The sequence below is a fragment of the Sebastes umbrosus genome, chromosome 8, assembly GCF_015220745.1.
Source record: "Sebastes umbrosus isolate fSebUmb1 chromosome 8, fSebUmb1.pri, whole genome shotgun sequence".
In the NCBI taxonomy this organism is placed as follows: Eukaryota; Metazoa; Chordata; class Actinopteri; order Perciformes; family Sebastidae; genus Sebastes; species Sebastes umbrosus.
In genome coordinates this window covers 6,500,599-6,513,761 of record NC_051276.1, presented here as the reverse complement: position 1 = coordinate 6,513,761, position 13,163 = coordinate 6,500,599, and the positions used below count along the sequence as shown (strand labels likewise).

At 39.1% G+C, this 13,163-nt stretch overlaps 1 protein-coding gene across 7 annotated transcripts in view; it reads right to left on the bottom strand.

Annotated features, from left to right (window-relative positions):
* The window catches only part of commd10 (COMM domain containing 10), a 70,539-nt gene that overhangs the window by 54,924 nt on the left and 2,452 nt on the right, over positions 1-13,163 (bottom strand). For 6 of the 7 annotated variants that reach the window (XR_005207960.1, XR_005207959.1, XR_005207958.1 and 3 more), the window contains 3 exons: positions 12,803-12,913; positions 11,075-11,230; positions 6,232-6,342 (listed from right to left, as the gene is read on the bottom strand). Coding sequence is in view for 4 of the 7 variants with exons in the window: in XM_037778640.1 (XP_037634568.1) it covers positions 6,232-6,342; positions 11,075-11,230; positions 12,803-12,913 (378 nt within the window). In the remaining 3 variants the exon portion in view is untranslated. Of the gene's footprint in view, positions 1-5,356; positions 6,024-6,231; positions 6,343-11,074; positions 11,231-12,802; positions 12,914-13,163 lie in introns of those variants that run through there. The other variant, XM_037778642.1, reaches the window with a different exon arrangement.

Sequence of the window (13,163 nt, the reverse complement as noted above, 5' to 3'; positions counted from 1 at the left end):
AAGCTGCATTTAGTTCATTTTTTTCCCCCTTTTGCAGTTTGAAACTCAAAAGAGCGTTGCCGTATCAATTCTCATCAAGTCTCTCTGCTATCAGTTAAACATATCCTTTGAAGTCAGAGCCAGCATGTGGAAGCTACATTAGCTCACTAGCTCTTACCCCGTGCCTCTGCGGCCTAGCGTGTCCACAATAAATATTGAAATCGGCGGCGGCTGCCTTGCAAGTGGATGTTCTGTATTATACATGTCACCCTACTCTAGGTCGGCGGAGCAGTGGCTCATTCTAATGCCACAGGACAGAAAGAGAGAGACACCATGACTGGCAAGGGACTTCAACTCTCATCAAAGCGACATCAGAGTGTCTACTTGCATGTTTATGAATTAAAAAGAAGATGGATACTGTGTGGAAAAAAGAGGGCTAAAATGATAGTGGTAGAGGGACGCAGAAGGAAAGAACAGAGAGGGAGAGAGTGAGACAGCACTCTGTTTCACCACACATTCAGGATGCCCCAAGCTCATCACAGTCTTTTACATACGGTAGGAGTACAGTACACTCAAAGGAGTCGCAAAAGAAGAACAAAAACATTTTTCCACTCCTTCTTTGGGGGAAATATTTGCTTTTTTATTGTAAAATCAAAGCTTTACCTCTTAAAGCCTCTAAAAGCTTTGCTTAAAGGGATAGTTTGGATGTTTTGAAGTGGGGTTGTATGAGGTACTTATTCATATTCAGTGTATTACCTACAGTAGATGACGGTCTGCACGCCCCCAGTTTGGAGAAGCAGACAAGAGTTACCGCATGGAAGCAAAGCAATGTTACTGCTGCGGACAGGGCCGGCAGCAAAACACATTTTAACCACCTAAAAGAAAGGCTCACCTAAAAAAAAATCTATATCAGTTTAAGTGTTCGCTATATTTAGAATATTTACCTTGCCGTGACACAGCTATGCAGTCTATGTTTCCACCGTGGAACTGAAGCCGTTATCTATGGTCTCGCCAAAGCAACCAGACTCCATTGAAAAAACTGTAATTTTACCTTGCTGCCTTGATCGGTTAGTTTGTTTGTGTTATTGTGTGACTTTAGTTCGTTCAGATTCACCAAATTCATATAATAGCACAAACAAACTAACCGATGGAGCAACCCCCCTCTATTTTTCAATCGAGTCCGGTGGCTTTGGCGAGAGCTCAGATGGATACAACAACTTCAGCTCCCCGTCGGAAAGGGCTGTTTGACGTCAAGGTAAAGCAGGGAAAATATTTTAAATATAGCGTACACTTAAACTGATATTGATTTTTATTTTAGGTACATTGCTTTGCTTCCATGCAGTAACTCCTGTCTGTTTCTCCAAACTGGGCACGTCCCACCGCAATATACTGTAGGTAATACACTCACTATGGATAAGTACCTCATACAACCCCACTTCAAAAAATCCATACTATCCCTTTAAGCAAAGCTTTTAGAGGCTTTAAGAGGATAAGCTATGATTTTACAGTAAAAAAAAGCAAATATTTCCCCCAAAGAAGGAGCAGAAAAATGTTTTTGTTCTTCTTGCGACTCCTTTGAGTGTACTGTACTCCTACCGTATGTAAAAGACTGTGATGAGCTTGGGGCACCCAAGTGCATTGCTTTGCTTCCATGCAGTAACTCCTGTCTGTTTCTCCAAACTGGGCGTGTGCCCACCGCCATCTACTCTAGGTAATACACCGACTATTGATAAGTACCTTTAAGGTGCTCACAGTTGATAAAACTATGTGACCTCTGATGAGGGGTTTTGAGTTTACTTTTACATCTCGTTTACAAGCCAAAAGGTTGTGAACCATCGAGCTAGATGACTCCTTTTGCAGCCTATGCCCAATGACGGCCCCTGGTTCTTTCCTCCACACGATATGGGATGTTTGCCTATAGCATATTTCTGGAAAAAGGTATCTCTTACAGTATAATGTCAACTGTAGTCCATGATGGTGCCCATAACCATATCATCCAGCATTTTAAAACAACAAAGACAGACTGTGCCAGCTGTTTTAGGTACTGCAAAGAATATGATATCCACTCATTAAAAGCCTCCTCATTATCTCTCCATCAAACATTGAATGTGTTCTTTTCTGTCTGTCATATACTGTACCTGGAGCTTTCTACTGCACAAATTAATGGTGCAACTGAATCTATTATTTATGTCTAGCTGCTGATTCTGTGGCCAAATATTTTGAAATATGACTAGTGGCCATTACGCTTACCTCGATCATATATTTAATGCTTTATTCATAATGTCCCTCTTATTATTTTAGTCTTATTTTAGTCTTCTTCTCTTGGCTGCTGGAGCAGCCAAGAGAAGAAGGTTCACCAATACCAAACTGTATATAAGAAGTGGACGTAGCCACCGTGACGTCACCCATTGGTTTGTGGACTATGGCTTTGAAGCATGAAGTTCAGCATTTTGGCCGTCGCCATCTTGATTTTTGCAACAAGAAGTGACACGAGAGGTTGGAGCTAAGTACAACCGAACGCTGAATAAGACATTTCCAGGTGACCGAAATGTTACAATTAACTTTCATGAACTGAAAACGCACTGTGAAAGGGTTAAAGCTGTAAGATGAAAATACAGACAACACCCAGACCGGACAACGCTGTGGTAGCAGCCTGTCAATCACAAGGTAGCCACGCCCTAAAGCATCCTCTGCTTTATGGTCTATTTGACTCTAAATGGGACCATAATTTACTAAATGAACATCATGCTGTATTGAAGAAGACTTGAAACTAGAGATTGAGACCATAAACTCATGTTTACAATGTTTACTGAGGTAATAAATCAAGTGCGAAGTAGGCTCATTTTCTCATGAACTTCTATACAATCAGACTTCTTTTTGCAACCAGAGGAGTCCCCCCCTGCTGGATATTAGAAAGAACGCAAGTTTAAGGCACTTCAGCATTGATTTCACTTTTCAGAACCGGAAGTTGCCGACTGATACCAGGTAGCAGGCAGAGAGCCATGGATTGCTGTTTTTACTTGCTTCTCTTCGAGAACAGCTTTATCCCACAAAGACCAAACCTCTGTAGACGACACACCTCCAAATTAAAATGGGTAAATTGTGTACTTCTATTTCAAGGTCTGTGCAGTTGGAAAATAATAATAATAATCTAGAGTCTGGATGGCATGCTTAGCGAAAACCATTTTTAAAACACAGATACAAGCACAGATTCTTGATGTTTTCTGTGTGTGGATGAAACTCTGCACATCATTAACTACAACTGTGTATGCCTGAGGTGAAGAGACATCCCATACTACTATTATTATCACCACTATACAGCCATTAATCCATAGTTCACATGAACACAATGAACTGCGAAGGACAGTTACACAAATCCCCCACATGTTTCATCTTTATTGTCGCCTTCATCCTTTCCCACTGTCATCCTCATCCTCTTTCCTCTATCCTTCGTCCTTCTTATCACCTTCCCATGCATCCTCATCTTCTTCCTCCCATTCCATGTTCAGATCCTTTTTTTCCTTCTGGCAGCGGATCACTTAAGTCTTTTTCTGTCTCGGCTGCTTCTCCTTTGGGATAAGAAAACAAGCTATGCAACAGGTCTCATGTCACACCTACAATGAATGAGGCCATTCCTACCCATCCTTATGAGGATATACTAGAGCTCTTGAAACATTTACGGAGTTGGTGTGAGGACATTTCTACCTGTGCGCCCATGTACTGCAGTGCTTCCTCAGTACAGCAACTTTCCACCGAAGCCGATACAAATTCAGTTTAGGGAAATAGCAGCTCTCCTGGGTGGGGGTGCTATACTGACTGCTGCATGGAAGCAGAAAACAGTGATCTATAATTTCAATATACAGTATGTTGTTTTGGAGGCAGAGGGGGAATGTTATGAAAGAAATCCCCTGACAATAAAGCTTCAATGAAAACAATAACAAATCTAAATATCCTAAAATGCCGTCCTCTTATTTGTCCTTCTAACATCTCCTCCACTGTACTGTCGATATACTGTATGTCACATATTGTTTGGTGTGATGTGAAGCTCCCTGGCAGTCCTCCTCCTCCTCCTCCTCCTCCTCCTCCTCCTCGGGGAGAGTGTTAATGAAGCAGGAGGCTGGTCAGATGGGAGAGTCTCTGACTCTCCACTTGGGTTCCAAGCGATCAATAATATACAGACGGCCACCCTCGCCTTCCTCTCCTTTTCTTTCATTTTCTTTCCTTTATCCTCTTCATCTTCATTATTTTACTCCCCATGTGCTTTCGTATTTGTTTTCACCTCTTCTCCCTCTCCCCTCATATATCCCCTCCTGCCCTCCCCTGACCCCCCGTCACCTTTAATCCTCTAATTTCTCCTTCTTGCCGTTTTGCCTTCTTCCCCTCTCTTTTAGACAGTTAGCAGTGAGGATGTTATAAATCTGCCTTGTAATTAGTATGACACTTGCAGCTGAATTTCACTGCTACTCGCAACTAATTTACTTCTCAGTCATCGCAGTGTTTTGACATTGCAGAAGTTGCGCTGAGCAATTGGAAGAAAACAAACTTACTGTCAGGAAACTCTAATCTGAAAACACCGATGGAAATTAAAAAAATAACTGTGCGCACACTCAAACCGCCTTAATGCAAAGTTAAACGAGGTATCCTATCCATCTCTCAGATACTTTACTGGCCCTGAGGGATGCTTTCCAACCTGTGAGGCAACAGTGCCCCCTGCAGGTCACCAGAGGATGTGCACCGCAATAATGTTCAGAGAAGTTGATCCCTCTACACTTCTAACCAGCTTTGTTTTAGCCCCCCTCCCCCAACTATTGCCTCCCACAAGGGGAATTGTGTAAGTGGATTTAAATAAATTAATGCCTCTTCTGCTAGCCTAGGGACAATACAGCAGAAAATTGTCCAGAACAAAAAAAAAATCCAACTGCTGTCGCAGTCACAAAGATAAAGAAGAACATATATTTTTTTATAGCTTACACCTATAGGCCCACATTTACGGCAGCAATTTGAATATGCCTAATTCCACGTTCAGGCTGAGCCGGCATTCTCTAGGGACTGAATACAAAGCAGTGTGCAAGAAAGACACTTGACTAGTCAGCTGGAACAACACTATCCAGGCTTGGGGGATAATCAGTTTCACCATTTTGAGACCAGTCTTTTTTCTTACTAAAATTTCCGGTATCCATGCCAACAAACAGCAGTCCTGTGCATTTACAATCTGCAGAATATATTTCAAATATTTCTCAAAGCATCAGCAGCCCTTGATTCGTCTTATCTCACCAAGTATGTGGGTGTATTTGAGGTTATTAGAAGAATCACAACATTAAGTCTGGATAAAGGATTTCAATCTAATCACATACTTCAAAGGCTGAAAATCATTTATTGTGAAAAAATAAACAGCCGACTGAGCTCGCACTCCATTTGCTACAGCAACAGAGCAATCGTTCTCCCAGTGGAAAAGAAAGAAATGAGTGAGGGAGGCTCATGAGGTCTCAGCTATTAGAGTAACTACATAGCATTAGCTAATTGGGATCCAAACAAATTCGACTGAATACAAATGAATGAGATCAGGGAGATGCTACAGTTGAAAGTCACAAAACATATTTGAATCATGTTCCTTAGTGTTTTCCTTTCATACATACACACACATATTTAGGGCAAGGCTTCATTAGGATGCCGCAACAAGATCCTTTATGTAATGGGTTGTTTTTAATTGACTATATGCAAAGACTGAGTATTAAGAATGTAAATTAGGAATCCATATGTAGCATCATTAATGACCTCAATAAGGCAGACGTCTAGATTAAATTTAAAACAGATTGTAAACAAGTCTGGATACTGTGCATAACTGGATACAGTTTAATGACAACCCTCCAATAAATGCACATACTGTCCAATTGTAGCTACAGAGAAAGTCTCTCAAGAGAACAAAGACGCCCTGGAGGTTTCAGATAACAAGCTCCCTGATCTCTGGTCTTTACACTACAGTTACTCCGGAGCCAGATGTGCGTCTACCTCTGGGTCAAGACAGACACCGATGGGATTAGCATCTATTAGCACAGAAAGAGGGACAGATTGGAGATGCTTCTCATTTGGCACAAACACAGAACATCCTCTGTGTGATTACAGAGGATAATAAGATTTTATTTTTAACCAGTTAGTGTGAATGGTAAGAGAAGCAGAGCAAGAAAACTAATGACAGGCGTGTACGCTATGTATGTACACAGACTGTGTGTGTGTGTGTGTGTGTGTTCACACCTCAGAGTCTTCACTGCGGAGCCCCAGTTGGAGGACAGCACTGGGAGACTTCAGTCTGGCTTGGCTGGACTGGGCCATCTGCAGGTTCAACTGCCAGCCGACATACTCCAGCTGCAACACACAGATGGAGTCAGTATATCTTTCTCAACTTCAATTTAATAAATGCCCTAGACACATTTTCAAAGAAAAACTTTAAGGTGGCACTTTTCTCAAAATATTAGTGGAAGCAGAATTTCTAAAGAAATATGTATATTTGTATATATTTCTGTGTTTAGAGTATTTATATTTTATTAGTCTATTTTCGTCATTATATTCTTGCCATTTGACCTGGATTTTTCACCGTTGCTTGATTATTACCTCCGTCAAGGCCGAAAGCCTAGGAAGGAGGTTAGGTTTTTACCGGCGTTGGTTTGTTGGTTTGTCTGTTTGTCCGTTTGGAGGATTACTCCAAAAGTCCGTGATGGAGGGGTGGAGTATGGCACAATGAACAATCCATTAGATTTTGGTGGTGACCCGGATGATGATCCGGATTCAGGAATTTTTTTAAGCATTACGATCAGCCAGAACATTAAGACCTCTGGGTATAACACATGCGCAGTGTAACTGATGCCGTGTTGATGACGCATGACCCCGCCTTCTTCCTTCAGAGAGAGGGACAGAGAGAGAGCGGGGTGGGGTGGGAACAACTGTAGAATCAGAGTTTTTTCACATTAAACTCTGTGAAATTAAAGTTGAGTTCGACCAAAGCATACTTAGTGATTGTTGGAAAGAGTAACGACAACGGTTTAGGTGAGTTTTATTTTGTTTCTGTCCAGTTTGAATGAAGTGTTTTACGATGCTCCGCTACGTACAGCTGATCTCAACATAAACAACAAAACATGTGGATGATGGCGCAAGCTGAACGGAGAGGGGGGCGGAGGTCTGCGGTCTCCGAGTGCCATTCTAGTTCATATTATTTTATGTTTAAAACACTGTAATTGTTGATTTTGATAAATGTTAATTAACTTTATTATAATTATCGTAAATGAAAATATGCAAATATATAGCACTGCCAATCAAACGGTTAAAAAATTTCTACTTTTTGACCTTTTCTCCGTAACTTAGAGGCATTTTTTGTATTTGTTCTAGGGATGCATCTAATGACTATTTTCATTATTAATTAATTAATCTGCTGATTATTTTAGCCATTAATCAATTAATCATGTGGTCTATAAAACATCACAATATCCCAGAGTACACAGTGATGTCATCAACTGTCATCAACAGTTCGAAACCCAAAAAATATTCAGTTTACGATAATGTAAGACGGAGAGAAGCAACCTGTAATCAAATGTTTGACATTTTTGCTCGAAAAATTAAAACAATGAATCCATTATTGTAATAGTTTGTGATTCATTTTCAATCAATGAACTAACTGATTAATCAGCTAATAGTTGCAGCTCTGATTTGTTCCAGACTTTCTGACTTATCGTCCGCTTATTTATGTGGAATTGTGACTTTCTCACTTTTGTGTTCCTATTTTATGAAGATGAGACTTCTGCGAACCCGGCCTTATAAATAACACATTTCTTCAGATGAAAATGGAGTGTGCACAAATTATTAATGGCTTGTTTGTTGACCAGATGACCTATAGCTTAAATTACCACAAACTGGATTATCACACTTATGAATATTGTAATTATTGCAGACATTAAATTTACTTCTGCAGAACTTTTCTTAATCTCCTTAAAGTTTAAGTTACCTTGTTTCCAAGCTGCATGTTGTCGGACTATAACTCTCAGTCTCAGTCAGGTGTAGCAGTGTGATAGATTAGCAGCACTGAGTCGAGGCAGGGCAGTTAAGTGTTTTATGATGCAGAGAGAGGCCATAATAATAAACCATGTGTGACTTATTGGGTTCTGGATGCATCGGAGGACAGGTGTGAGGAGGGGAAGGGCTGGGCCACATTATTCACGACTTGAACACCATCCGCATTAGCATGAATAAACACCACAACTCTACAATTTGTTACTTATTTTACATCCGGTATATGCAAATAAATAAAATTAATCTAAATAAAATAATTGAAATAAATACATATGCTGTATTTTAATATTATGTAATACAGAAATGACTAAATAAACGACTGAATCATATAAAAAACAAATAGAACATAACATGAATGTATTTCCAGTTTAATATATTTCTGCAGTTCCTGCTCCATCATGTTTATATTTTTTGGTACGTGTGTTGTTTGGCACAATCCAAGTAGGAGTTCACTCATTTTAAAAGGAAATGCAGGTTATTAAATGTATCATCACAGATCACCACAGACAAAGACAAATCTCTTTATTCTAAGTAAACAGCATCGTTGATTAAAACAGCAACTTGGCTAATCAATCAGACATCTGGCAGTGACCAACTTAAAGACGAGTAAGGAACTGAGCAGTGCAGCTTAACAGGGATTAAGAAATTAGTCTCAACAGCGTCGAAGCCGGACGTCCGAGTCTTCCACCAGCATTTAGACGCAAAATGCATTAGTGGATCGGCGGCTGTGAAGAGTCTCAAGAACTCTACACACACAAATATAACCTAACCCACACATGTCAGGTGATCTGTGTACGAAATAAATACAAAAAAACAAAAATATTTTTAGACATTTTGTTCATGTATATTATATATTTTCTATTTTAATATGAGTGTGTTGCTGTGTACATATTTCTCCATGTGAATGTCTGTGATTATTTGGTAACCTTAAAGCCTCTGAACCTCCACACAGGTGTTTTCACTTAACCTGGTTGATTAGACCTCTGCTCAGGACTGTGTGGGCGTGTACAGACTAATTGATTGTCATCTTCCTGTTAGTCTACTGTTATAGTTTTGTTGCAACTGTTAGGGCAGGACAAATTGCACCTTTATCATTCTTATTGGTAGATGAAGATTTGTGACCTAATATATTCTCATCATAGCTCGACCCACCTACAACCAGAAGTCTAATCAGCCAGAAGAACTGAAAACACCTGAGTGGGTGTTCAGAGACTTTAAAGATACTGATGCCTTGGTAGAATTGACCTGATTATGTACACACCTACCTGCTTGAATGCACCTGTGTCAATTATCCAGTGTTACCCTGATTACAATTGCCAGGCAGCTGACACCACCTTTGGTATATTTATGAGTTGCCACTTATTTTTACATGCACTGAAGAAGAGTTGAAACGAGCAGGCGCTAAACCCATTTATTAAAAACTTTTTGATTTTTGCAAAACAGTGTGCCTTGGTATTTTTCGGTTATGACCAGTGGTGGAATGTACGTTTACTCCAGTACTGTGCTTAAGTACAATTTTGAGGTGCTTGTACTTAACATGAATATTTCCATTTTCTGCTACTCCACTACATCTCAGATGGAAATATTGTACTTTTTACTCCACTACATTTATTTGATAACTTTAGCTATTAGTTACTTTTTATATAAAAACATATGATACGCTTTTATGATATGATGCAGTACTGCACTACTAATCTACCCAGTAGTATATAAGGTATACTGATGAAGAACTGTAACGTTAAAATGTATGTTAGTGATAAAAAAAGAATAATATAATATTTTATAATAATACAACACTTCTGCATTATGACTACTTTTACTTTTGATACTTTCAGTACATTTTGCTGATAATTCCTCTGTACTTTTACTTAATGAGCATTCTGAATTCAGGACTTTTATTTTTAATGGAGTATTTTTAGACTGTGGTATTTGTACTTTGACTTAAATAAAAGTTCTGAGTACTTCTTCCACCACTGGTGATGACTTATTGACTGACTTATTGATCACAAAGCTAACAAGTCTAACCTTTCTCTTTTTTGGTCTCATTGTTTTGCATTTGTTTGTATTTATTTGTGGATTGGAAAATCCATTTGTGAACACTGATACATTACCCACAGATCATAATATACATTTGCAAATCTTGTTTTTATTTGTGGATCATAAAACATGCATTTGTCACCAGGGTAGAGACTAATTTCTCTCCATAATTAACCTCTAGTTGGATCAGTGTTTAATTGATAGTATCACTAGTGGGACAGCAAGTATTTTATGACATATCAAGGAACAATAAGGTGGCTAGTAGTGCGTTAAATGGTTTAAATGGCAAATGTATAAATCCTGTAAAAGCCTACGATCTTACACAAAGTCTCAGAAATGACAAAACACAAAACACTGTTTTCTATTCAATGGAAAAAAAGTGAGTTCTAAAGTCAAAGCAGTAGAGGTCGCCTGGAGGATCAATGGCTGTCACGGCCTTCTGCTGGCAACAACAAATTCAAGGGGGGCCAAGAGAGATGACTTGCGAGACCCACGCAGGTGAGATGTCTTCATGTATGAAAGCAGCAACATCTCCAGCGTAATGTGACTGATGCGTACATGCTGCGTATTTACTCAGCGTTAGATCTTAATTCCCCTGACTTTGTAAGGAATGTTGTTTGAAGTGTCAGTACTTAATCAACTTATAGAGAGGAACACGTTTTTAAAATTTATGTGACAACTTGTGTGAGCTGTGAAAGAGCTCTTTGTAATCCAAACAGCTGGAATGAATTCACGCAAAAGCAGGTCAGTCTTAATATGGATTGTCGGATGTTGATTCTCAATTTAGTATCAAGTGACTATAGTGTTCTGTTCTTACAAAACAGTGCTCAGTTCAAAAGGGATAAAACTGTGAAAAGTGGGCTATAATTACAGTGTCTGGCAGAGGATTAATCTTTAGAAACATGGTCAGCTTTAGGTTTGCCATGGTAGGTGTAGGCAAGGTTCAGAGTTAGAGCTGAAAAACAGTCTGATGGTAAAAAGGACCGTTTATTAGCCTTACCTTCTTTGGGGCAAAGGTACTGTGTTTTAGTTTCTCCACCATCTCAGGTCCAGTTGTGGCCCAGGTTTGAGAGAACACCTCCGCCTTGTCTGGGTTTAGATGAACCGCCTCCAGCTGCTGCTGCAGAGAGGCTGGCTTTACATTATGATACACTGCCTACAGAGGAGAGGAGGTACAGGTTAGAGTAGTAACTTTATATCAAATTCTACCATTAACCACCATGTCTTACGGGGTGTAACAGATCACTCTTACGATCCCATTTACCCCCAACGTTCAAGACTGCTGCAGTACAACAACAATTCATGATACAACAGTGACCCCAGCTGGAGAATAGGGCTCACAACATGATCCACACTAACAGGCACAAAAGCTACTTGCCAATTTCTATCGCTCTTACTTTCTTATAGTGAGGGTCTTATCAGATGTCTCTACATACTGTGTTATTTAAAATATGTACTTAATATACATTTCAACCCGAGATTTGGCCAGCTGTGGTAATTTGTCTCTTTTCATGAGCATGGCAGGCAAAGTGATGCAGACATAAATGGTCTCTTGGGAGCACATGCACATTCACTGTAGATAATAACATTCACTTTTTTTACAGTAAGGTCACCAAGATAGTGACTTGCCTTTGGGGTCTGAAGTTGTGAGTTCGAGACCCGATCGAGGCAGAACGAACATGCTAATGCCTTAAAGGATTAATGATGATGGATCTTCCTCTACTTCTCATTTGTCTTCCTCCTCTTCCTTTTTTCTTCTTCATCCTTCTTCTTCCTTTTCAAAATGCTCAGCCCCAACCCACAACTGCGCAGCAGCTATAATCTTTTTTTTGTTTTTTTCTGAATATTTATCTTAGTTAAATGCTGCTGTGTAATGAAAACAATCCCTGGAGGTAAATATAAAGTGGACAATTTTCTGTCTGCACTGAAACAACATATTTAACTAGGTTAGAGTCATCATATTTCTTCTTTATCAAAAGCAATGTAAATCTCCATATAAAACATTTTTCTTACTTGGTCTCCTTCATCTTACCTAATGGTGAGCCATTAAAAATAATGAATATTCTTCAAAAACAAAGAGTTATCATACAAAGAACTCCAACCTAGCAAACTCACCATGTTTCACAATCACATTATAAACACAAATCAGGTAAAACCCTTACAATAATGTAACAAACTGTAAATGTAACAAACAAACTGGTGCATCATGGAAAACACATCACATCCTCTTAATGACCTCCTGGTCAAACAGTGGAGCACTTTCAGTAAGAAACTGATCCAGCTCCGCTGTGATAAGGGCCGCTACTGGAGGTATTTCCTACCAGCTGCCATCTCACTGTACAACCAGTCCTCTCTGAGTCAGGAGAGGGGGGTTGGGAGGTGAAGCCTCCTAAAGACTAAAACTAACTTTCTCACCCTTTAAATTATCTGACCCATAACTGCACTTATTTAATTTAACATTTATTTTTGCACTACTTGCACTATGTTCACCTCAAAGCATTGCACATGTACTGTATATACATATCTACAGTAAAAAACAACTTCTACTGTCAACAATATTGTATATTGCCAAGTTTTCATTATTGCTAAGTTTTGTATATTGATAAGATATTGTATAGTTTTTTTGTACATTATTTTTGTCTTTTTTGCTAAGCTGTTGTAACAGTGAAATTTCACGCTGGAATTAATAAAGTGTATATCTATCAAATGTCAGATGACCATTCCTCACCTGCTCTAGTATAAAGGCAGCCGTCTCCAGGACTAGATTGAGAGTCTGTTTATCCAATGAGAGAGCAGCCTGAAGTTTTTCTTCCTCCTCTTCACTGAATGTCCTCTCTCCCTGTGTAGAAAACAAAATTAACTGTGTTAATGTGAAAAGTTCCTCGAAAAAAAAAAAAACTGTTTTCAAGAAATAAAAACTAAATTAAAGCTGCTTTCTGATTCTGAAATTTTCAAAATAAAAATTATGAAACAGCTTTAGAATAGATTATGCGGGTGTCAAAGCCAGCATATGTACAACCATTCAAAATTAATCTGACATTTTGGACAACAATAATAGAGTTAAGGGGGTTTATACCTGGTGTGAATAG